This window comes from Agelaius tricolor, unplaced genomic scaffold, assembly GCF_023055355.1.
Source record: "Agelaius tricolor isolate 1412-34295 unplaced genomic scaffold, bAgeTri1.0.p SCAF_2, whole genome shotgun sequence".
NCBI classification, from domain to species: Eukaryota; Metazoa; Chordata; class Aves; order Passeriformes; family Icteridae; genus Agelaius; species Agelaius tricolor.
This window is the reverse complement of record NW_027269262.1, coordinates 13598557-13624982: the sequence shown is the minus strand read 5'-3', so window position 1 is coordinate 13624982 and position 26426 is coordinate 13598557. Positions and strand designations below refer to the sequence as shown.

At 36.8% G+C, this 26426-nt stretch overlaps 1 protein-coding gene across 4 annotated transcripts in view; it reads left to right on the top strand.

Moving 5' to 3' along the window:
• RELCH (RAB11 binding and LisH domain, coiled-coil and HEAT repeat containing) overlaps nucleotides 1-25918 on the top strand; it is a 76535-nt gene extending 50617 nt beyond the window's left edge. For 3 of the 4 annotated variants that reach the window (XM_071453472.1, XM_071453481.1, XM_071453464.1), the window contains 16 exons: nucleotides 506-646; nucleotides 1085-1249; nucleotides 1945-2092; nucleotides 3994-4150; nucleotides 5121-5244; nucleotides 5960-6008; nucleotides 6393-6472; nucleotides 7250-7356; nucleotides 7910-8009; nucleotides 11754-11836; nucleotides 12765-12828; nucleotides 14395-14533; nucleotides 14886-15002; nucleotides 16022-16110; nucleotides 19936-20006; nucleotides 24124-25918. In XM_071453472.1, the coding sequence (XP_071309573.1) occupies nucleotides 506-646; nucleotides 1085-1249; nucleotides 1945-2092; nucleotides 3994-4150; nucleotides 5121-5244; nucleotides 5960-6008; nucleotides 6393-6472; nucleotides 7250-7356; nucleotides 7910-8009; nucleotides 11754-11836; nucleotides 12765-12828; nucleotides 14395-14533; nucleotides 14886-15002; nucleotides 16022-16110; nucleotides 19936-20006; nucleotides 24124-24244 (1755 nt within the window). In that variant the 3' untranslated portion in view covers nucleotides 24245-25918. Of the gene's footprint in view, nucleotides 1-505; nucleotides 647-1084; nucleotides 1250-1944; nucleotides 2093-3993; nucleotides 4151-5120; nucleotides 5245-5959; nucleotides 6009-6392; nucleotides 6473-7249; nucleotides 7357-7909; nucleotides 8010-11753; nucleotides 11837-12497; nucleotides 12581-12764; nucleotides 12829-14394; nucleotides 14534-14885; nucleotides 15003-16021; nucleotides 16111-19935; nucleotides 20007-24123 lie in introns of all 4 variants that reach the window. The other variant, XM_071453490.1, reaches the window with a different exon arrangement.
• The last annotated feature ends 508 nt before the right edge of the window (nucleotides 25919-26426 follow it).

The window sequence follows — 26426 nt, the reverse complement described above, 5'->3', positions numbered from 1 at the left end:
AGGACCAATTAAGGAAACAATCTATGAAAACAAATTGGCACCCAGCTGTAGCATTCTTCAGACACTGTGGAATGTTACATCAAGAGTGCTGCCAGTTAGAAGAAGCAGTGAAATTATGTCAGTGATAAACTAGAATTTCAAGCTTCAGAGAAAGAGTGGGGGAAGGGAACTTAAATTAAAACCCAATTTCTCCAATTGAGCAATGCAGTGATTGCTTAAAGTCTAGGCCTATAGTAGTTTTACTGCTGTTAGTTATTTTTGGTTCCATGCAAATGAAGGGACCTTAGTTCTGTTCTTAGCAGGACAAAAGCCTTTCTATTGAAGCTACTGACATTTTATATTCATTCATTTTCTCTTGTGAAAACTGAACATGTAATATTCATAAAGGATTTTATGGTTGGAGGAAGGGATTTTGTTTGTGAGCACTAATAGAAGTGGCAACTTTTTATTATCCACACTTCTTGTTTCATTGGCATTAACAAATGTGTTTCTCATTTACAAACAGAAAGAAATTCGTAGTTCATTAGTACTTTCCATGCTGCAACAAATGCTAATGGAAGATAAGGCCGATCTGGTACGAGAAGCTGTGATCAAAAGCCTTGGCATCATTATGGGCTATATTGATGATCCAGATAAATATCAACAGGTATCATCATTTGGTTTGAGTTCTGTATGTGTAAAATGCTTTCTATAGATATTTCATAAATAATGAAAGAGGTGGTATAATAATAGATGATTGTTTAAATTCTTGCATTTTTCTTAAATATTTCCAGATACTTAAAAAAAATAGAATTTCAGGTGTAAGCCTTACATAGAAGCTGCTCTAACAGTTCATAATTTACCTTTAAGGACATACCACTTCACTGCCCATCTGATATTATTAGCCAGTTTGGCATCATCACTTACTAATACAGATTCGTTTGCTACAACAAAGCCTACCTGTAGTTCAGCTTAATGCTGAACAATAATGTTTCACATAAGTAAAAATAAAGAACTTTTCTCTTTGAGTTTTTGAAGGGAGAGTGGTAAAAATGTGTATATAAATTTTTGGGTAATAATTGCATTCTTTACTGTGTTTTACCAGGGTTTTGAACTGCTGCTTTCAGCTTTAGGAGACCCTTCAGAACGTGTGGTTAGTGCAACACATCAGGTATTTTTACCTGCTTATGCTGCCTGGACAACAGAACTGGGAAATTTACAGTTCCATCTTATACCTACACTGCTTAATAAAATTGAAAAATTGCTCAGGGTATGTACTCAACTGTTTCTACATTGGAGAATTTTCTTTGTATTCTTCACTTGTACTTTGGAAGAAGAAAAAAAAAAACAAAACAAGGAAAAACACCAAACCTCCCCCAAACTAAACATGCTCTTCTTTAATACTGATCTGTTTTATATCCTAATAGCATTGCTCCATGTCTAAATTGTGTAGATTTTGGTAAACTGCATTTTTTATTAAATAAGCAAGAAAAGTAGATTTGAATGGTTAAGTTAGGTCGTTTCCAGTTATGATCCAGTTTGCACATTTCATTCGATAGATAACTCAGAAGTTCTGGAAAAATTGTGGGCCTCATAACTATCTAACACACTGAAAGAAGATGCTTGCTCTCAGAGTACAGGTGACTTGTTTATTCAGTTTAGATGCCTTGGTCACTGAGGCAAAGGATCCACATTTCCAAAATGTGCTGAAAATGTTCTTTCAAAATATCAGTCTGTTCATCAGGATGAACTGTTAAATGCCAAAGGTTATATTGCCTGAATCTTTTCAGTAGAGGTGACCTAAGAGTGGCAAAATATGCTTATGATTAGGCTAAATTGCTTTATAATTAGTATGTCTGGGTAGAAGCTCATCACAGATGTGTTGATGCCTTGCCAGGGAATACATGCCTAGGGAACAGATCTTCCAAACTGAAAACTTCCAAATTAATGTCCTGTTTGTTTCAGGAAGGAGAACATGGCTTGGATGAACATAAGCTCCACATGTATCTGTCTGCCCTGCAGTCTTTGATTCCTTCTCTGTTTGCACTGGTGCTACAGAACGCACCTTTTACAAGCAAGGCTAAACTTCAGGGAGAAGTACCACAAATAGAAGGTAAATTATTAGTTTCTGGGTTTTTATATTGGTCTGCCTTAGTAAATTCTTAAGTAATGCTTCCTTTTTTCACCCCTTGCTATGCTTGAGATACCTGATTATCACAAAAAAGCTTTAATTGATTTTTCTCTACTTCTTAGAAGAAGCTTTTAGAAAGCAAAGCAATTTTTAATTGTACTTCCTAAAGGTTTCTAAAGAACTGATTTCCATTAATAGCCAATAATAGCTCAGGAGGGCTGGCCTCAGATTCAGTTAATTCTTACAAATTTATGGAGCGGGAAAAACACAGCATAATGCAGCAGCATCACCATCTGTTATCTATCTGTGTAATATCCTAGAAGACCATCCCATCCCTGAAAGTGTTCCAGGCCAGGCTGGATGGAGCTTTGAGCTAGCTGGTCTAGTGGAACGTGTCCCTGCCCATGGTAGTAGGGTTGGAACTAAGTGATCTTTAGGGTGCCTTCCAACCCAAACCATTTCATGACTGAATGGCCTCATGGTGAAGTTGTCCTTAGATCAGCAAACCTAGCCGGTGGAGTGTTTTCTCCTGTTGCAAATACTTTAAATATGTTATTGGTAACACCTGCCACCATGCTGATAATAGTGCTGTGTGTGAAGATGTAAAGGAAACATAACAAAGGAGAATTTGGATAGTAGCTAGTGGTACATTACTGTCTGATACGCCTTTGAAAATGGATGCCATGGTAAGGCTCATCTGTCTGACTTGAGTAATTTGAAGATGAGCACTTTTTCTGAGTGGCTACTACTTAAATAACGAATGCAAAAATTTCAGGTTTCAGCCTAGTCTTCTCCAGGCTGAGCAAGCACAGCTCTTTCAGCCTTTCTGCATAGGAAAGGTGCTCTGTCTTTTTGTTCACACTTTTGTAGCCTTCCTTCAGACTTGCTCTAGTAGGTCCATGTCTTTCCTGTGCTGGTGACCCCAGAGCTGGATGCAGCACTCCAAGTGGAGTCTCATGAGAGAGAAGCAGAGGGCTAGAATCACCTTCCTCATCTTGCTGCCACGCTGTTTTGGATGCAGCCCAGGATAGTGTTGGTTTTCTGGTCTGCGAGCAAATATTGCTGGGTCATGTCCAGTTTTATCATTCACCAGCACTCCCAAGTCAGCTCTCAGTCCCTTCCTATCCCCCAGCCTGCATTGCCCTGACCCAGCAGAGGTGCTTGCAGCACCTAGTACTTGGCCTTGTTGAGCCTCATGAGATTCCTATGGGCCCATTTCTCAAGCTTGTCCAGGTCCCTCTGGATGGCATCCTGTCCCTTTGGTGTGTCACTGCACCACTAGCTTGGTGTCATCTGCAAACTTGCCAAAGGTGCATTCAATCCCTTTGTCATTGGTGAAGAGAGTGAACACTACTGGTCCCAGTACGGACCCCTGAGAGGCACAACTTGTCACTGATGTCCATCTGGACATTAAGGCATTGACCACTGTCCTCAAGGTGTGGACATCCAGTCAATTCCTCATTGACTGAGAAGCTGATCCATCAAATTTGTATTTCTCCAGTTTGGAGAGGATGTTTTGGGAGACTGTCAGAGGCCTTACAGCAGTCCAGATAGGTGACATCTGTAGCTCTTCCCTCTTCACAGATACTGTCATCCATCATAGAGGGCCACCAGGTTGATCAGGCAGAGTTTGACCTTGGTCAAGCTGTGCTGGCAAGAATAATAACATAATCTCCCTGTATTTTCTCTTTTTAACTGAGGGTTACATAATCTCTTCAAAGATGACTTTAACTCACTGATTTTTAAAAAGCAAACTGATAAAGCAAACCTTGTAGAGAAGGCACTTAATGAGTTTCACAGTTTCTTAGCTGTTGTTTCTGCCATCACCTCCGTGGTATTTTCATCATCTTTCATTCATGAGTGCTTGTTCTCTGCTGTTACAGTCACTAGGTTTCCCCGACCTGTGTCGCCTCTTCAGGACGTCGCCGTCATCATTGGAAGCCGCGAACAATTGGCGGTGCTGTTGCAGCTGTACGATCATCAGCTGGAACATGAGGGCACCACAGGCTGGGAGACTCTGCTATGGGTAGTCAATCAGCTGTGAGTTAATTTGTGTTTTAGGATACCTAATTTTAAAATGTGTCAAAATTAATAGTTCTTAAGCATGGTCTGTGGCATTCACATTCTCTGAAAAAATTGCTTCACCCAGGATTTTTCTCCTAGGAAGCTGAGAAACCTCAGAGAGAAGGAAAACAATTCTTATCTCATTTGCTTCTCCTGTGTTGTGCTTATGTGTGGAATGTTTGGAGATTGTTTACACACAGGTGATTGCTTCATTGGTCTCCGGTGTGAGTTGTTTTGACTCATTGGCCAATTGGTGCCAAGCTGTGTCCAGACTCTGGAAAGAGTCATGAGTTTTCATTATTATCTTTTTAGCATTCAGTAGGTATCCTTTCTGTATTCTTTAGTATAGTATATATTCTTTAATATAATATAGAATTATAAAGTAATACATTAGCCTTCTGAGAACAAGGAGTCAGATTCATTATTGCTGTCTTTGTCAGGGCGTGTCCCTGCAAATAAAATACACAGTCGTGTTTAACAATTACTGAATATAAGAATGCTATGAATTATTGCATTTGAGAATTACCAAAGAGGAAAACTTTTCATTTACTTTAGGCATTTTAATTTTCATGCTGAATTGCCTTTGATTTTATTCAGAAAATATTGAGTCTAGCAGAATATGTAGGTAACTATTTGCTCTGAAAACTTGTTTCTTTTATTTTTGCATCAGTATAGTTAATTCTCTTGTGGAGTAAAGATTGTTGTATTCCATCTCGTGATAGCAACAGATGTTTGAAAATATGGGTCATACTTTTCTGGCACTTAAACCCTTGCTTTCTTCACAGGTCAGGAATTGCACAGAACATGTAGCTAACTTTATTAGAACCAGTAGTGCTCTGTGTGTGCATGTATTTATTAATATAAGCAATAAATCTACACAAATGTAAATGGACAAAAGCAAAAAGTCAGAGTAGTGTTCAATATCCTTTTGTTTCCTGATTTTTAGGCTACCACAGCTTATAGAAATAGTTGGCAAGATCAATGTAGCATCAACTGCCTGTGTCCATGAATTCTCTAGATTTTTCTGGAGACTTTGTAGGACATTTGGGAAAATTTTTACAAACACTAAGGTAAGATATTACATTAAATATTCTACACACTTGATAACATATATTCTCTATACTTACAGTATGTTGGAACACTCACAATTTGTGACCATTTATATTTTCATGTCACATTGATGCTTTTCCATAAGTACATTTAAACCTGCTATTTTTAGAGCTGTCTTTGTGTCCTTTTCTGGTTTTGGTAATTTTAAATTGCCTTCTGTCTTGCCCAACCAGGGACACATTTTTTTTTTTAAACTATATTCTTCATATTTCCTTTGTGAATGACAGAGAGAGTAGGAGAGATCATCCTAATTCTGGTTATTTAACAACTTTCTTCAGAGCAGCATACTGTTCACTCTTTGCAGTGTACATAAGTACTCCAGCTTTACTTGATTTGAAAATTTGAAATGGATGCCTTCCCAGCCTAAAATATTTTTTGTAGGTGGTATCTAAACATTTTTATCAAGGAATTATATCATTTTTCTCAATAAAATAACTTCTGAATAAAATTTAAAAATACTTCAAGGGAAATTGTCAAACATGAGAGGATTAGCTAAAGATAAAACTCTTTTAGCAGTATGTGCTATCCCCAGAGAGGGGATTGTTGTTGTTTTGTTTTGGGGGACTTCTTTTCTTTGTTTTGCAATTCTATTTATTTTTCTAAGTTAATTGACACTGGTAACAGGTCAATTACCATTGACCAGTTCTTACATGAGATTAATCATCCTTTGTATAGGTAAAACCACAGTTCCAGGAAATCTTAAGGCTGTCTGAGGAAAACATAGGTAAGTAGCTTTTTACTGAAATAAATTGATCTTAACTGCAACAGGAAAAAACTTTCATTCTTTTGTTCAAATAACATTGTGAGGCTGCCATTCTCAAATTTGCTATCTTTGTGAAATGTTGAAAAATCTAGTCTTAATCTGAATGGAACACTCTGAAGTTGTAGATTGTGTGTAGGGTAAAAAAAAAATCTCAAATCCAAATACCTCTTGAGTATTATTTAAGCACGTTTCTGTAGATATGCATATAAATTCTTCGTGTATATATCAAAAGGTGATTGAATCCATAATACTTAAATACACATATGTAAGTCTAGTATAGATAATATATATGTTCTATACTCATATGTATGTATAAAACCAAAATTCTTCACTGTGTTTCATTAGATTCCACAGCAGGAAATGGAGTGCTAACAAAAGCCACAGTTCCCATCTATGCAACAGGGGTCCTTACATGTTATATTCAGGTAGGTTGGGTTTCTGTTTCTTTATTGTATAGTAGTGTGTAAAACTTATTTTAAAAAAATACCTAAACATTACTGCGTTCATCGAAAACTTACTGTTCTTGTGTGTTGAAGAGAGGTACATGAATGGGCAGCTGTAAATACATTTACAAAGTTTTCTAGTCAGGTGGTGATGGACATTTAGATCATGTGTTACCATGCCCCTCTATCAAAACTCTATTAATGTTGTTCCTGAAATGGGTTGTCAGCCATTTAACTGTGAACTTGACAAACATCATGGTGCAAAACAAGTACTGAAACAGGTAAATTGCCATTTGAAGCCTAGTGGGAGTCTTAAAATTTTCATGTTACCTAGTACTAAAACAAGCACACTATAAATCTTACCTAATCTTCCAGCAATGAGCAGCCAAGGTCTAGTACACACATATCTTATAGGAAAAAAAAGAAATTCTTCATAATCTTACAAATTTTTTGTGGATTATGATTTATAAACTTTCAGTAGTCATAAATGTGCTTAAGTACTGTTCTTAGAAGTTTCTTTAAGAAAAGAATTTATGCATGATTATGTGCTTAGTAGATGAAACACCATCTTGTGTGTTTGCTTTGAAAGGCTCTTTAAACACATTTTTGAAATTCCTAAGAAAATTGTTAAATGCTTAATCTCGTTTGTTCTTTTCCATAGTTTGTGTCCTCTGCAGCTGTAGGTTGCCATCATAACCTCAGCAGTCCTTCCCGCACATTGATCACTGTGTGATCAACTCCCTTCCTCCCTTCTTTCAGGAAGAAGACCGCAAGCTGTTAGTTGGATTCCTAGAAGATGTAATGACCATGCTTTCACTGTCCCATGCTCCTCTTGATAGCCTGAAAGCTTCCTTTGTGGAACTAGGGTAAAGAATATACCTTGGGGTTAACTACATCTAGATACATTAGAAGCTTTTAATAAAAAGCTTTGTAATTTTTAATGAATGTGATGCTTTGGGTGAATAAAGGGTATACTTGCTTTTTTTCCCCTGCTGTAAAATGTAATTTCTAGGTTAAAAATGTAGCAGTTAAAAAAAAAATGAAGTGCAGAAGAAGAACATCAAAATCCAAACAAAAAAATTCCACAAAAATAACTCATTGAGAATACAATGGAAATTAATTTTGTATTTACCATACTATTGTCATTTGTTCTAGATATGTATTTGCATTTAATACAATTCATTGAAAATTATGTTCTTGAAGTTGAGCTTGGGTTCTTTTAATTAACTTGTAAAAGGAATATATTTTCTAGACTGCAACATAGTGTAAGTCTTTCAGAATGAGATAAGTATTTTGTATCCTTCAGAAAGGATAAATGCTGGAGTTTTAGATTTGTTGAAATCTGCATTTTTTAGGTAAAGAGCACATCCAGGGCTTGGGAGTGGTTTTTTTTGATCAGTTGCCCAACTTTTCTTCTAGTGCAAACCCAGCTTATCATGAGCTACTATTAACTGTTTTGTGGTATGGAGTTGTCCATACTTCTGCTCTTGTTCGGTGTACAGCTGCTCGAATGTTTGAGGTAAGTGTTGTCCAAACTGTTTTTCACTTTTTAAAAACTAGAGTTTATTTTTTAAAACAGGGATCAAATCAGACAATGTTTCTACATTCTTAATAATTGCAAACAACTTAAATAAGGTTGTGTACTGTGTGATGGAGCAGGAGGTTGTTGTTCAGCTGTTTCTGTATCTGTTCTCTGTTCAGCAGCACATCTTTCTATAGGTCTGTAGTTAAATATAAGCATCTCTGAGTTTTAACTTCTGCTTTTGCTATTCAACACATCATCAGTAGTCTAATATACAACTTAACATTTTCAGTAGGTCTTGTGTATGCTCATGCAATGCACTTGCATTGTAATTCAAACTAGTTTTCTTTGTACCAGATATGGTGGTGAAGACACAAATATAATTCTGTAGTTTTTGTAGAAAATAAAAGAATGTTAAAAGAATTTACAGTTAGTTTACTTGCCTCATAATGACAGCTTAATTTTTCCCTTAATATCTATAAATTTTGGTCAGAATAAAGACTGAAATGTATACCTAGTAAGTTTGCTTTTATTTTCACATCATGCCTTTGTTTCATCAAATGTTCAGTTTAAAAGGCATATGCAAAATTCTGAGACATATTCCATTGGCTGAACAAAGAGAACTTTCTGTTCTTTGCATGTTAGAAACACATATTTCTAATCACCATTACTTTTTCCTTCTCTTTTTTTTGGGCATTTTTCCATATATGTCTCATTTGGATAGCTTTGGAGGGGACCTCTAGCTGAACCTGACATCTTGTATCCATTTGCAAAAATAAATCTGAAGTCTGCCTCAGAAAAAAAGAGCACTTAACATATCCATCAGCTTTCTTTAGTGACACTCAGCAAGTCAGAGCAGAGACAGCAGTAAACAACCACAACAAGCTCCATCCTGAGACTTCAGTTGAAAACATCCAACAGTGTCCTTTTTTGCTGGGTTTTTTTTGCCCCTCCTTTTAAAAAGGAAATGGCAATTTTTGGATGCTGTTACAATCTATTTGCATATTTTCCCTCTCACAAAAGCACTTTTTATATCCTATTTGTAATAATAAGCTCTTTTTCCCTAATAAATATTAGCCAAATTAGCTCAGTTACAACAGGCTGCTGTTTTGGTTGCAGCTTCTTTTCAAATTCAGCTGCATGTTGATTATTTTTAGGCAGTCTATGCATGCTATTTCATATCTTGTTTCTTAGCATATTTCAATTTTTACCAAAGCCTAGGCATCTTTCTTTTAAATGCTTTTCTTACTTGAAAATAGTAGCATATTGCTGTTTCCTGGATAGCCATGGCATACATATTTATACATGGTATTATGTAAATTTGGGAAGTCACCTGTGCAAAGAGGTAGTAATAGCTGGTTTCACTGCTGGAAGATTCCATCACTTGAGGAATTTCTGTAACCTCAGAGGCTGCTGAATGGCAAAGCCCAGTGATTAGATAATAGGATGAAGAGTATGTGACCTGCAGGACAGCTGTTTGAGAACAGTGAAGGTTCTGAGCAACACAGAGACTGCAGGCCTGACTGCTTTACCAAACCTTTATAGCCTGTTAAGGGTTGGAAGGACACAGAAGTGATGTGGGGCCTTTCCACTCCCTTGCTTCTTTGGGGCTGGAAGCTTTGTGCTACCATTTTAAGCTGTAGTATGTATAAGTAATTATCTAGAGGAATCAAAAAAAGATAACAATTTACATTGTCTGTCTCGCTCTAACCTTAATGCTGCTACACGGCTTTGCCACCCAGCTGTTCCTGTTGTTTCTGAATTAATGTTTGTAGTCAGCAGCTTCCCATTTGAATCTTGATGCAAACAGATTTGATTGCTCTGATTTGAATGTGAGTAAGTCTAAGTTGACTTATAAATCAGCTTTCTTTGCTGGTCTGTTTGGGTTCAGGGCTAGGGACACATCTTCAGAATGACACTTGTATTATAAAGCATGCTTTGTTTTCTGTATGATGGAATGCATCTGTTCTCCATGCTTTACCATACTTAAAAATGTGGCAGACCAGACAGGAATGATCATTCTAAATTATTTGCTAATTATACAAATCCCAAGTGTTTGATTTTTTTTTTTCAAAGCACTGTATAACTGCTAGGCTTTTCTCTAAATGAAGGTTCATAAAGAAAACTCAAGTCTCTGTTTGTCCAAGATTGAAAATTGTAAGCATTCTCTATTTTAATAAATGTGAAAATTAGTAAAGCTATATATGAGAGTAAAACCATCATAAGCAAACGATGAGCTGTGTCCTTAACAGCTCTTTGAAGAGTAGCCCATGAACTCAACAGATTGGCACTTGGAGTTGTTGCCAATGTAAATAATTGTGAAATGTTTTAATGTTAAAATGTTGTAGTTGAGCTGACATCCTAATACTTTCTGAATAACAAGTATAGGATGTTGCAACTTGGCTACTCCAGGTGCTTTGCAGCAATACTGTCTTGTGTTCTTACACAGCTTGTCCCTGTCCTTCCTTCTCCAGTAACTGTCTGTGAGGCCACACTCTGTTCCATGTCTGTGTCACTCATGCATGCACACACATACATGACACATAAATGTTGCTTAATAGGAGTGACTCCTTTATATAGAAACTTTTGAAAAGTCATGTTCCTTCCAATATTTTTCAGCTTACTTTGATTTAAATTCAGAGTTGATAAAGCAGGAATGCTCTAACAAATAGCAGAATGTAAAATCTTCTTTAGTTAGAACAAGATGTGAATACTGTCTGGTTTTGGTACTGATATACTGACAGCTACTACTTTTCTCAGGGGAAAAGCATGAGACACAAAATGGAAATATCTAATCATTCCTCTTTTTATTAATTAAGACAAAACCCACCACTTTGTTGAATATGAAAAAAGTTTGTAACTTGGTTTGAAAATCAGTAGGTTTTCATATGAAGAAAGCATGTAAAGGGCGTATGCAGCAAAGGCTTGTGTATAACTACATAGGTAATGTAAAAATATCACCTGGGAACATCTGGATTCAAACAACTTTGTTGTGTTCATGGATGATGAGTTTTACTGTGATTTCAAGCTTTTAACGTATGGGATGCACTGCAACAAATACATCTCTTCCTTAGTTTGCAAAAAGACTTGAGGAAATACATTTCATGGCTCTAGTTCAAGGGTTCTCCATTTTCTCCCTGCACAGACCAGCATTCATACTGTTTGGACGGTTGTTAAATATCAAGGAGTCCTGAATGATTTTCAGGAAAACATTTTGGCATCTGGGAAGGTGCTGTTTGTCTCGTTGTACAAGGTGTGAGATGTATCACTCAGTGTGGGGAAATTACACACATTTAGCCTAGTCAAGACTTCTGTGTTGCATGTGACAGCCACCTACTATGATAAATATTGTTGTGTAGAGCTAGGAACAGCATTTACATGAAAGCGTCAAATTCAAATTGACATCACTTTAGTACTTAATTATACATAACTTTATTTATAGTTATAATCATATCTGAAATAAAATATGGTTTGAGTTCAAGTTTTAAAATATCTGAAAATAAAGAAAACATTGTATTGTTGAATTCGTCATGTTTGTCCTGATTGCCAGACCACTTTAGCTTTCTTCATGCCTTTGCATTTATGAAGCTCTAGTGTAGCAGTATTTGCTTAGCTTCTAATTTTGGTTTGCTTTTTGTGTTTTCTCTTTCTCTCTCTTGGTTTTGCCGTTCTTCTTCCCATGATACTGTGCTCGCTCTTTCCGTGCATCACCTGTGATACCCCCCTGCTCCGACCATTCAGCTGTTGGTGAAGGGGGTACATGAAACTCTGGTAGCTCAGAGAGTTGTTCCTGCTCTCATTACTCTCTCCAGTGACCCTGAAATGTAAGTTCCCTGACTGTCTTATATATCTAGCATCCCTCTTAATACTTAGAAAGAAATAACCATCAGTTATGTCTCTTAATCTAGCTGAACAAAAATTGAATTCCTTTTAAAGGAAAGTAACCTTTAAATCATTTCTTTCTAAATAAAAAGGTTTACTGCAACACTTGGAATTAAACTGTATAAAAATGCTGAATAAACTTTAAATAGAAAACTTAAATCCATGTAATTTATTTTTTGTTTATATTTAATCATGTTCTCAGTTTTCAAATTTGCTTACATCATTTCTGGTAGAAAGCTGGATACTACTATTCTGTAATGCTATCAGCTTTGCTACTGCAAAATTAGGTATCACCTGCATTAATGAAATGCAAAGTAGTTTTGGCTGCATCTTATGTCTGATATACAATGGTGGCACTTCATTTTGTGGACATTCTGATGTGGTATTTCTTTCCAGCTAAGGAGGGATGCTTTGCTAATCTCACTAACAACTTGTTACTAACAGATGCTCCAGCATGAATAGAGTCTTAGTGGCTTTAATGTCTTGTGTGGGTGACTAAACCAAGAACAACCCCAAGAGTCTACCTGCCCATCCTCAGTCACAGCTAACCCAGTTGTTCACGTTTACCAAAGCATTTTTTATTGCATGTTGACTGGTTTACAGCTGGCTCTTCGAGGCATGAGTGAAGCGTTAGTTGGCAAGCGGGTTGCTCCGGCCCTTGTTACCTTGTCCAGTGATCCTGAATTGTGAGTTTCAGACTGAGACCTTGAGTTAATCCTGTCTTTTTCCTGGTCTGCCTTTTTTTTTTTTTTTCCCTTTGTCATTGCTAGAAACTAATGTAACTTAAAAGTACTAATTTAAAAATTTTTATTTAAGTAATTTTGTTCTTAGTTTTGAATACATCTTAAAGATCCTATTCTTCCATTGTAGTTCAGTAAGGATTGCTACAATCCCTGCTTTTGGGACCATCATGGAAACTGTTACTCAGAGAGAGGTAAGACACCTATTGTCACCTGTGTTTTTGTAGCATAAGAGGATGATTTTTTTTTAATAAATACAGAATAAAAGAAAGGGCAAGTCATAAATTCTTTCTTTCTTTCTTTCTTTGTCATATTCTCTTCCAAAGTGCTTTTGGGTTTTGCAATGACCTTTTTTTTTTCCTCTCTAAACAAACCAACCCTTGTAACTAATAAAAACATTTCCTTCTAAATCTCAACCAAACATAAACAAACAGAGACAGATAAGTAGAGGGGAGGCGTGTGCTAGAAGATGGGAAATCCCATGCTCAAAATGTTTCTTTAAAACCTTCTCCAGTACAGTTATGAAATCTAATTCCATTATTTCCAAAAAATAATAGTTCTATTTTAAAAGAGTGACCAAAAACATCCACATATTGTACTTCTGTATATTGTATTTTTTTAGGTGCTTTAGGGTATCCTGCTTGGCTCCCAAATACTTTAGAAGAGCAAAAGACTCTTGTTGTTCCAGTCATATCTGCTTGTTTAGCCCTTGATTTAGTCCAAGATGGCACTGAAAGACATAATGACATTAGCAAAGTATTCCTTGAAGATAATGCAGAGATGCAATTCCTCATCATTTTTTAAATGATGCGACTATGGTAATAAATAAGAATTTTGAAGACAGTTAGGATTCTGCTGTAAACAGTAGAAAACTGGATTTTGTTTCATGTAACAGCTGTGCAATCAAATTTCTTCTGTAAGGCCTTGCAGCTTTTTGCAGAGCTTGCATTCTTCCCGTAATTTCAACATATTCTAAAAGAATGTGTTTGAGGAAATGTGAGTAATGTGAGTCAAGTCAGTGATGACTCACACGTACTTGGACGATGGAAAAGTTAGAATTTTGCAGCTTGGAATGCATGCCTATAATCAGTTGGGAAGAATATTGTTTTGTTACCACACAGAAATTACTGTATCTATTGCACTAGTTATGATAAGCCTTAGACTACAGAGGTGATAGCACCTTCCAAAATGTATCATAAAATGTTACTTTTTTCAAGTTTGAATCCAAATTAAATACCTATCTCATTTTTAGTTTTCTAGCCTTTAGTTGAGGGAATCTTTTTACTTCCATTAATTTTATGATAGTTACTTTTGTATCTCTGTCCTCTGCAAAAAAAAATTCAACCTATTAACTGAGATACATTACAAAAAATGCTATTAATTGGTTTCTAATTAAACAGGAAAACTCCGTAGTTACTAGTTATTAAGTAAGAGGGAAACTGTAGTAGCAGGTAAAAAAAGGGAGTATCAGACTCAAGGAAATCTCAGGAGGAAAAATCAAGTATATGGGAGCACCTGTCTGTTGTTAAAAAACAGATGAAAAAATGAGATCAGATTAAAACCCTGGTAACAGTCTTTAAAACATAGAGGTGCATTGAAGAGTTTGAAACATCCTCTTAGAAAAAATCTGTAAATTAGAAGAAAGTTCAAGATCTGTCATCTGAAATACAGAAAACTGTAAACATACTCTGAACTGATCATAACAATTTCTAGCATCTTGATTCTTTTGTGTTCTTTCTATTTCTCTGGGAATATTTAAGCTTCTGGAGAGAGTAAAAATGCAGCTGGCATCTTTCCTGGAGGACCCTCAGTATCAAGACCAACATTCTTTACATACAGAAATTATAAAAACGTTTGGAAGAGTTGGACCTAATGCCGAGCCCAGATTTAGAGACGAATGTAAGTTGCATCCATGGGAAGATGCAGTCTTCTTCTCTCTGTCCAAAAGCTAATAGGTATGCTGGTTACATTGATGGGGTTTTCTTTCTTTTCTGTAAACTGTTATTATTTCAGAGGTACTCCAAGGTACTTTTTTATTTTAGGTGGTGCTACCACAGATTTTTATTTCAAGTTTGAATCAATCCATTAAATGTGCAAGGGCAATCCCATCAAAAGCAATTGTTTGCAGTTCTTATTCCACGCTGATGTGTGAAGTTTCAAATGCCTGCAGTTGCCACATAGCACCTGTTTAATGCTAAACAAGTCTGTGGAAAGCAGTTTCAAATACTTATTGCTGTATTTACTTTTCCAGTTGTTATTCCACACTTGCACAAGTTAGCCTTGGTCAACAACCAGCAGTCTGTTGATTCGAAGAGACTGGATATCGCTACCCACCTGTTTGAGTCCTACAGTGCTCTTTCCTGTTGCTGTATCCTTTTTTCAGGGGAAGTCTAGCTGCTAGTTCTCTGGTGGTGAGAGAAGTTTAATATTAGAGAAATAACTAAGTTTGTCTTTGGATCTTTGATATAAAACATGATCTATTCAACATAAGGGGGAGGTTTTCCAAGATGGTGAATATCACAGATTAGCAGCACACCAGGTGCCCCCCAAGCCTCTCTCCTTCCCCTCCTCAGCAGGATGGGTGAGGGTGGGGGAGAAAATCAGATGGAGGAAAAACTTATGTCAAAATAACAGCAGTTTAATAAAGTGTAAGCTATGTATGGAAGCAAAGCAAAACAGAAGATTTTTTTCTCCCTTTCCATTAGCAAGCAATATCCAGTTACTTTCCAGGAAGCAGGGCTTCAGCATGTGCAGCAGCCGCTCTGAGACACAAACATCACAATAACAAATGGTCTCCTGCCCCACCACCACCTTCTCTTAATTTTTATATCTGAATGGGCATCATATGGTGTGGAACATCCCTCCGGTCAGTTTGGGTCAGCTGTCCAGGCTGTGTGCCCTCCCCCAGCCTACTGATGTGGGGGGAATGTTTAGAGAGAGTACTGATGTTGTGCCAACGCTGCTCAGTAGTAGCCTGCGCACTGGTGTGGTACCAACACCAAAATTTCTAGGTAAATTTCTAGGTACCAGTGCAAGCACAGCACTGAGGGCTGCTGTGCAGAAAATGAGCTCCAGCTCAGCCAGACCCCATACAGTGGAACTGATAGATACTTCAAAAAACAAAGCTACAAAAACAAAACTCTTGATCTTAACTAATAAATCAAGAAAAAAATCTTAAAAGGATTATACAGGTGTATGAAATACATGATGTTAAATATGTTCAAGATCTTTTTTCCTTTTTATTAGCTGTGAAGTGTCAAATGCTGTTCCATTTTCTTAGTTTTGCTGCTGCCCTTGTGTTCCATAAAGCAACATTATCAGAAGACAGAAAAAAAAGTGTAATTTCAAAAGACAATCCTTATAATACCTTAACAACCTGGGTTTTAGTTATTTCAGAGGATTTAATGGTCAATCACTTTTTACCAGGACTGAAGTGTTTACGAACCGACATGGAACATCTCTCTCCAGAGCATGAGGTGAGCAGTAAATTATGTTTACTGAGTATGAGATGTAGGTGGCAGAAGTTGAAATCTGATGGCATTTAAAACCAGAAGTTAAGGAGAGCTGCTCATAAGTGGTTTCAAAACATGACATTGAGGAGGTTTTTTTGATAAAGAATAGGTCACATGATTTCAAAACCAGTAAAATCTGGTAAAATATATTTCTAAGCTGAGAATCTCTGCAGACAAATACTCAACCATCAGAAATGCATGTGAAAACATAGATCTTCCTAGACTGAAGAAAAAGGAAATGTTTTTACCATCTTTATTTTAGTCAAACCAAGGATGTACTAAAATCAATGGCTACAATATATCCAGTTAGGCAAAAGTTTCATTTTCTTTCACCCATGGGAGAACTGATCAAATACTTCATTTTTTTAGTTAATGTAACTTCTAAGGTTTAAAGGCATAGTCAGTTCAAAAGATACCCTGAATTACAACAAGGAAGTTGATTGAGTTTGAATCTTGTAGTCAGAGAAGGAATTGAGGACTGGAATAGGATTTAAAATAAATCAGTAGGTAAAGACAGCTCTCAATTCCCCATTACCACATTCTGCATTACTGTGCTTAAGTGACTTAAGTCATGATGCCACCTGCTTTGGCTTTTTAGTCAGAGAGCAATATAAAATTAAAAGTATTTACTCCTGCTCCAGTGGGTTGGAAAACTCACTACAGGCTTTGCAATTTTTATCCCTTTTTTTTGTAGGAATGGATATCTAGGGCTTGATCAGCTTCCCACTTGAATGGGATGTTTGTAGGCATCATGATAGAGGCTTCTGAGACCCAGTGAGTTCTAGTGTGTCTTGGAAGCCTTCTATCTGAAAATCTTGTTTTCTGAAATTAATGTCATTTACTGTCTCAAATAATTAGACATTTGCATAAACAGAATTAAGCCTTTTTTTACTATTTTGGCCTCTATGGTGTTATTCATTATTCAAATGGCGTATCACTTGACAAACACACATACATTTTCTAAATCACAGAGCCTTAGCTCTAATGGCTTTAACGTCAGTACAGAGTTTATGCTCATCTTGGAAGGGTAACATTGTGGAATTGGCTTGTGTGGTCCTGTCTGGCAGCACTTACCACTCATACCTCATACTTGTTTTCCTTTCTTTCATATAAATACAAGTGCAAGTTGGACATTTAGGTCAGACCTTCTCATCTTTAAAGGAAACATTTCACCTTGTGCAGACCTTCAGATACTTTACCAGCATCTGTAGTTCAATGTCAAGTCCCTTCTTCCTCATTTTCCACTTACCTTCTATGGGTTTTCAAAGTAAGTGGATTTGAGTTGCATGATAGTGAGTCAGTACTTCGTAAAAACATTTAGTCCATTTACTGCAGTACTGTTTATAAGACTTCAGCATGTTAAGTCTCTTAAGTGTCCCTAAATATAGAGTTAGTACTCTAAAATATTTCTCTTTAAGGAGATGTGATTTCATAATTAGTCCTATGACCAAACAAGGAGAACCCAAGGGAATAGGTCTGAGCAGTATGTGCAAAGCCATAATGTAGAAATTTAGACATTAATCTGCAGAAGAGGAAAGAATTGCTCCACTTCATCCAAGAATTACACAGCCTTCCCAGAAGGAGCTGTGCAATGGATGGCAAAGCCATCCTCTTATTGAAATGATCCTGGGTCCGTGATGAATTATTCTCCTCTTTGGTCAAAGCTTCATATTGTTGATATTTGGAACATCTGGATTCAGATGTATGAAAATGTAGGAAAGCTCCAGTGCACAGGTGGAAATTATAAGTAACAAAAATTATGGCGGCTGTGCTTGAAAATTTCACGTCTTTTTTGATACAGAAAAAAATTCTGAATATATTTCTCTTGTACCTCTGTTCTCTTAAGCATTAAGTATTTGTATAACATTTTATGCCAATGGAGGACAGAAAATGTAGTAGGAAGAGTTGTTGTCCTGTTTGAATGCCACTCTCTGAAACACTCAAGGGTGTGTAACACCTGCTACCTAAAATGATTCAAATGCTGAAGTAATACTTGTGGAAACATAGAGTGAGCAGTGGCCCACGTCTGCAGACCAGACCACATCTTATCAGTGTAATTAATGGTTGTGCTGCAGACTTGACAGAAACCAGCATTTTAATTTATGCAAAAACATTTAAAAATAGTTATCAGTTGGTGGTAACCATTAGTGACTGATCAGTATTTTAGAGATTGAAAATAGTATTTTTCCTTTGTTGTATATATTCAGGTTTGGTGAGGCAATACTAATTTTAATTGCTTGTAGCTTTGAGATTTTAAGTTTAGAGTCTCAAAAAAGTACTTAACCTTCTTCTGAGCTGTGGCAGAGGAAGTTTCCATTTATGCAGTGTGTCTATATATGTGTGTATATGTACATATTATAGTTTCATACTTTGCATTCTAACTTTTTTGCCTAAGTGTTGCAAAACATGTCTTGGTTTGAAAAGACAGGTGTCTGCTAAGGAAGGCAGGAGCCTCTCTTGAAATGGAAAATGTAAACCCCCTCCCTCCAAATTGTTATAAATTTGAAAATTAAGGGGCTCTCAGGCAAAGATATGGAAGTAAAAATAACAGTTCTTTATTAGGAAAAGTAAAAATAAAAATGCAGTAATACAAAACAACACTGACAGAGTCAGAATATGACCTGACACCCTGTTGGTCAGGGTGTTGGTAGCAGTCCCAATAAATGGTGGCTGCAGTCCTCCTGGAGTGGCAGATGTGGTTCTGTTGCAGCAATGATCCTGTAGAAGGGTGTAGTTTTCCTCTGAAGGTCCAGGGGTGGTGTAGATGAGCCTGCTCTTCCTCTGGGAAGGGGAAAAAGGCTGCCTATGGTGTTCCAAAGCTCAGATTATATCCAGGAAGGAATGCTTGGCTCCTCCCCTTGGGCGGAGCATCTCACACTGGGTTGATGTAATTTTATCAGTCATGCCTGGACACTCAATGGCCCATTAACAGAAGATATCTCCTGGAGGGAGGATGGGTTGTGGAAGAGATAAAGAAAAACTGCCCAAATAACACAAGATAACTGTCCCACCTCTAACAGATGGCAATAGAATACACACCCCCAACCACATCTTGCATTTGCAACCTAAGACAAAACACTTTTGTCTTAATGTGCTGAAACAGTACTGTTGTAACACAGGGCAGGGAGATATTTACCTGTCCCATGAATTAACTGCATGATTTTGTTTTAAAGCCTGCTATTGGGAATCATTTCCTTATTTTTGGATAAGTGTAAAAATGTCAGTGTGGAAGTGTCTTCAGACTTAAATATTCTGCAGAAACCTTTTTAACACTGTACTTGCTTAAATAAAAGGAAAAACCATGAGTCATAGGAACTCTGGAAGACACCAGTGGAATGGTATCAAGTTGATTTTAGCACTTCTTCCATTAAGATATTGTCCTAGGATACCATCACACTTTTTTCTTTCCTTGCTTTTTCTTTCTGCATAATGTTCATGAAGATATAGCATGTCACAGATGTACATTTGTTTTAGTGCTGTTTTTAAAAGCCTGGGGCAAAAGGACAGAGTCCTGAACTTCTGTAACTATTTGGAAAACGTTTTCTTCCTTAAGTTATTTTGAACGTTTTTGTTGTTTCTAACCACAAGGCATTATCAGATAACTGAACTCAAAGGCACTTGAAAAAAAAAACAGGAAAATGTTTTAAACATTAGTTTTAAACATTAGTTTTAATTCTGACATTAGTTCTGCTAATGTCAGAATTATTTGCAGAGAAGATTTCATAAGAAGTGTTAATGTAAAAGGAAAAATGTCAAATGTCATGTATCTCTCTTCCTTATGTGTCTTAGGTTATTTTGAGCTCCATGATAAAAGAATGTGAACAGAAAGTGGAAAACAAGACCGTCCAAGAACCACAAGGGTAAGACTTCCACTTCCCTTTTTCTATGTGCCTCCAGAGAAGTGTTCTGCAGAGTGTATTCCATAATGTTGTCCAAGTTTTGTGACCTGAAATACTGCACTGACATGTGCTGTGTTTCAAAACAGATTTTGGAAACCTTAATACAGTGATTGTTTCTGTCTCCAGTGTAAAACATGAGACAACAATTGCTTTTATAGGAATGATTTTCTTGGTTCTTAATTTTTTGTTCATTTAAAGCTGAGTTTAAATTTCTGTCCTGAATCTGAGAAATCAGGGAGTGCCTGGCCTAAGTGCTTAGAGCAATATATGTAGCAGACACTTTGCCACCCATGGGGGTGGTAACCTGCAGGCTGAGGGAATTGTTCTGGTCCTGGGAAGGGCTTCCTTCAGGCTGCTGTCCCAGTTTGCACAGGACTGGGGCACACAAGAACAGTTTCCCATTGTATAAACTGACCCCTGTGTGAGTGTACTGGTTAGGCAGTAAGCTGACTTTGGGAAAAGGCCACCTGTGTTGCACTTTGGTAAAACAACCTTTCCACAAACACAGAGTAAACCCAGCTCTTCAGGGAGGCAGCAGACACACAGTGCTCATGCATCCATTTTCTTCACCTGTAGAGATGGTGTCATTTGTGTGCACTTCCTGATTACAAAAGCAGCCAACAGACCCACCTTGGATGTGGAAATTTGGAATGCTCAGTGTCATTATGATGGGTTGTATGTGCTCTTTTGCCTGCTTATTGCCTGGAATGGCATGCCAGCAGGTAAATTCTTGTGGATTATTATACAACTTAACAAATCCTTAGCAGTGTTGCCAAGGAAGTGTGTGAGAAGGTATGTGAAAAGAGAATCTGTTCTCAATCCCAATGCTTTGTCATGAGAATTGAGACAATTACTGAAGCTTGTTCATGTAATGTTTCCTTATCTGTAAAAAGCAGATAGAATTTACTTCTTGAAAGAGCTCACCCATAGTGAGCTGGAAGCAACTGGTAGTCTGAGAATGATTAAAATAAGAAAAGTGTACAAGAACTCAACAGAAGTGTAAAATAGAAAAAGGGTCAGTCTCTCAGGCGCCAAGTAAAATACTTCAGGCTTTATTAGTAGCAAATACTTTGAAATGACAGTCAGTCCTGTTAAGCCATTGCAGAAATAAATAAATGCAAACCTCATACATAATCTAATGTATTTTCTTTATGAATGCAATTGCTGAAAACTGAGATATGAAAAGGATAAGTCTTTGCAATCTGTTCCTTTGTTCTTTAATTAGCCTTCCCCTTTCTTATTCAACGTCAGGCTATGGTTGTAGTCTTGTACTGTACAAAATTAACAAGAAATATTTTACCACTGAAGAAATGACCTTTTCATATACGTAAATATCTGTTTTCTTGCTAAGTGCTTGCTGATTTCAGTTCCTAATTTCAATGACAAATACATATTTGACAAAGGATTTAAATACAACTGGGATATAAATTACTGGGGTTTGTTAACAGCACGGCAGTGCAGGCACAGAAATCAAAATAGGTGCAAAAGCAATCTTCTGATGTTCTTATCCTGTCTTTTCCCCTTGCTGTTAGAAAACTTGGTCAAATAATACAAGATCAAAGAAATTGTTTTTTCAGAAGATTAAACTCTGCATTTTTAAATATTAGCCACTTTTGTTAAATATTTTGTTTAGCAATTAACAAGGTATTTTAATCATGGGTAACAATTTATATTACAAACTGATTGCTATAAAATGCCCATTAGGAATGTTTATTTTGCCCTAGAGTTTCCCCATAAAACAGGCAGAACTCTGTGTGGCATCTGATTCATCTGGACACCAGGAAAAATTTGATATTTACACATTATTTTTATTTGTGGGTTGGGTTTTGTTTTGCTTTTTAAATAATTGATTGTTTTAAACAAGATATACTATTGCTTTGTTGGGTTCTTTGATTACTTTTTAAAGATGTGAGACTCAAATCATTTGATTTCATATTAATTTTTTCTATGTTTAAATATTCACTTTGCATAGTAATGGAAGTACTTTGGAGGCTATTTATTTTGGATATTTAAACTATTAAGTATGCAGGATGCAGTGGATTATGTTTCTGTTTACAGTAACAGTATTAGAAAACATGAACTTGTAGACTCTGTAGTTGTTACTGTTTAATTTTTGACATCAGATGGCTGGTATGCCCCAAACTGTTTCAAGAACCAATAGAATACCTCCTTGTTTTCCTCAATCTTATCCAGGATCATTAGACTAATGAAAGCATAGTTTGTTTAGAACTACAGGTTTGTCACCAGTTGCTAGGCTTTCTTTTCCGAAGTGAGCACTTTTATTTTCTTAATGCTGCTAATGCTTGGAATGTACACTATTTCCCAAATACGTTTTCATAGCTACACCCAATTCTAGGATACCTCATGGTCTGAGATAGCTTCTTGTCCTTAACTAGCTGATAGTGAGTGCAAACTGTTACTTATATAGTTTATATGCCCTTGCTTTATCATGAATTCAAAGGAAATTGCATAAGGCATTCATCTTACTGTAGCAGTAATTTCCCAGCTGAGTTTTATCAGCTGGAAATATGTGATTCATTAGTTGACTGGAGATGTTTAATCAAGCCAAAGATGTCTGGCTATGTGATAGTGCCTGAAATAAATATTTTACTTTAAAAGTTTATAATTAAACTATTTGTAAATCCACAATACAGCTTTAGTGAGAAGCTTCTGTTTTGTTTTTATGGTACTTTAAAAAGATCCAGAAATCATTATTACTAAGCACCTTTTTTCTGTGCTGTGAAATGGGAGAAAGAACTGCATATATCCCTTTTACCTTTGAAGAAATCATTCAAGTTTTGTTGAAACAATTCAGAGTTAACTTCAGTTTTATGTCCTTGATGCAAGTGTGTCTAACAGAACTGTTTATAACTTTTCAGACTGAAAAGTCAGTTCCTGGAATCTGGCCTTTGCCTGTAAGACAGATTTTGTGGTCTTAGCTATACTTTTGAAATGCAGAGTCCACACTGAGTTCACAAGGGAGAATTTATTTGGTAATGTTTTCTAAAATTGTCCTTGTCCAATGTTGATAAACACTTGCCATTTTGACTAGAAATATAGGAAGTATGGAATATTTGTTAATATTCCTGCTATGTACATTTGCTCTGTCTTGAGACAGATGACTCATACTGTGCTAAACAGCTTATATATATCTGAAGTTGAGCTCGCTGATATGTTGTTAATTTTAAAAAATCTGTTAATTTAACATAGTAGGGACAATTTCTTAACATATTATTCAAAGCTTAGCATCCTGTAGCTTCAGCATTGATTGGATTGCTCAGTCCAGTTTGTGGGAAACCTATGAACTCTCCATTGTCCTATGTAGTATGTCTCAATTAGGAACTTCCCAGCACAGGTAACAGGAGCAACATTCACAAGAACCAGAAGAAGCAGCTCCTTACCCAGCAAGGGGCTGACCCAGTCGGGCTCAGGGTGGGGTTTGCAAGAAATTTATAAGGAAATCAAAGGAAAGCTGATTCAGTAATATAAAATAAAGATTTATTGAGAGTTACTAGGTTGACAATCCTCACCAGTTTTTAACTCTGCTCAGGTGAAAGTCGTTGGAAAATCAAGAGTTTAAAATTAAGGAGAGAGATCACTGTTTTGTACTTACCTTGCTTTTGCTCATCTCTACACATCTGCTAATGTCACTGTTGGAGGCAGGTTACTTGTGTTAGAAAGTTCTGTGTCTGAACTGATACTGGTGAACTTAGACTAAATAAACACAAGAATTGGCAGTTCTGGTGAGAAGGCAAAGGCAGTCAGTCTTTCAGAGAGGTATTTGTCACTATAGCAATTCCCCAGTAGGTAGCAAATGCTAATGTGGTGACATCCAAAGATACTAAAAATTAGTGCACAAAAATATTTTACTGTTTTCACAGGCACTGTGAACACATTATAATAAATTTAACAGTATATATATGGACTAGGTAGTTATGGGTTTTCAATTTTTCTTCACAGACTGGTCTTTTTTGTTGAAACCTATGAAACACAAAGACAATTTAGTTGCTTAATAAATAACAGCATAATGTTCTTTTTAATTTGTAGTCTCATGCCACTAAATGTTTTCCTTTCCTAGCTCGATGTCAATTGCAGCGAGCCTGGTAAGTGAAGATACAAAGACCAAGTTTTTGAACAAAATGGGCCAGCTGACTACATCAGGTGCAATGTTGGCTAATGTGTTCCAGAGGAAGAAGTAAGATGGGAAAAGGAACTCCCAGCTTAACACTAAGGTGGACCTCACAGAGACTGGTTCCTGTACTTGAAGTACTTGCCTTTTAATTTCTTCTGTCTTATGTTCTTGTAGTATAATTTTATTCTAAACTCCAAAGATATTTGCACTGCTTTTGAATATCGCTGTGTATCTGTTAATTTTGGGTTAACTGTGGTTGATATAAAACTGAAATCATAGTCCGTACCAAGTCCCTGTTCTGTGTTCTTGTCTTTCCAGCATATTTTTTTTATATAGTGGAAGGTTTTGGTTTTTTTTTTTATTTTCTGACAGGATATCAGCAAATATCTGTATTATACATGGAGCTATTCTGACGGTACTTAAAATAATGTAAATTTGAAGTAATTGTCATGAAGTAATAAAAGTGGAGATTACTTATGTATTTAAATTATGAGAGAGTAATGCAGATTTTTTTAATTATGTTTCTAAAAAGAAGAGGAAGAGCCACCAGCATTTGTCTGTGCTTCTAGGGTTGTTTTTGTAAGTATTGTGCATCTTGAATCCAGAGGAATTGCAGTATCTAATGTGTGAGACTGCTTGCACTGCATCAGTCTGCAGGGAATGCTCATGTTTCACATGCTTTATGCCGACATTGTAAATGCTGTACAAAGTCCTTCAGATAAAATTCTCACATCTCTGTGGTTTTTTGAGAGTTTTTTCTTTTGTAGGGGTTTTTGTTTTATTTTAAAGCACTTTACAAGTCTACACATCCAGAGGCACATCCTTTAAGTAAAGGAAAAACATGATAAATGAATAAATGTTTATAAATGTGTAAGCTACTTCACAGGGTCCCCAGTACAGTTCTGCAGGCAGAGGAAACCTTATGCAGGAGAGAGACAGCTTTCATCTTGCACTGAGTGTGCAGTTCTGTGGACTGTGAAAACTAAAGATACTTTGTTGTTTAGATTGAATTTCAGTTCAAATTTAATTTTGGAGTGTTTGAAATTATGCTGAGTTTGATGTGCTGTTTCTTTAAAATGTTAAGTAGACTGCCTACATACTTTTTGAAAATGACATTACAGGGATTATATTCAACTACCAAATATTTTTGTTAGCAAGGAAGCATTAACAACTAAATCCTTTTCTTCTTATACAGCACTTTTTTCCCCCCCTCTTTATGTCAATGTAATCTTCTGAAAGTAAACTCAAGTGCATGCATGAACTGGTATGAGGTAGCAAAGTATAAAAGCTCAGGTGTTCTCTGACACGGTACCATTCAGCTGGAAGTATGGACGTCTTTGAGGACAGGGAAAGCAAAAAAGAGCGAGGGAATAAAGTATTCCCCCCTGAAACAGAATATGGATGGAATAACAGGTTGGGTATCACCCTTAGATGGAGATAATGGAGATAACTTGAGGTTTCTGCCTGCTTCATGTCTGTGCCTGTCGGCTCTGCGTTCGCTGTTCCTGCCACGGCTGTGTTGTGACAGGGCCTGCTGCTCCCGTGCGCGCCGTCGGTCCCCTCGCACTGCACTGATGGAACATCTCTGGAGGTTACACAGCTCCATGCCTTCGTGTTGCTCGTTGCCATGAAAGTATGCTTTTAGCAGACTGACTGTGAAATGGAGACATTCCTGAGGAATGGGAAGTGGTGACGTTCCTCTCTATTGTTCTGTTGTCAATAAAAAGTTTTGTATACCTGCTTTGTCTTGTTACTTCTGCTCTTCTCTGAAAAAGATAATCACATCAACAGAGCTGTTACAGGAGAGACATTTAATGCACAGAAATTGTTTAGCCTAAACTCTTTTTACATAGCAGGTAGTAGACTGAACTTGCTCAATTTCCTTGGCTCCCAGACCTGTGACTTTACAGCCATTTTCATTCAGGGTCTCCTCCTACATCTCCTGTGCCACGGCTGTATTTTGGATTTTTCTTCTCCATCTCTTTTCTGACTTCTCAAGCAATTGCTGTGCCAGAGATAACTTTATAGTCACGAGACTGAAATAACAGGGCCATGGTTAAGTTGCCACTTTCTAAAGCAGGGCAGCTGCCTGTGAGAGTGGCTGCTCACCTACACTGAATTTCATCCACTGTTTAGAAAACTCGAAAATTTGCACGAGCCTAAAAACTGTGACAGCAATTTAACTTTGGAGAAAGTGAAATGAGAATCTTTAGTTTGTTAGTATAAATGTAGCCTCTTTACCCCCATAG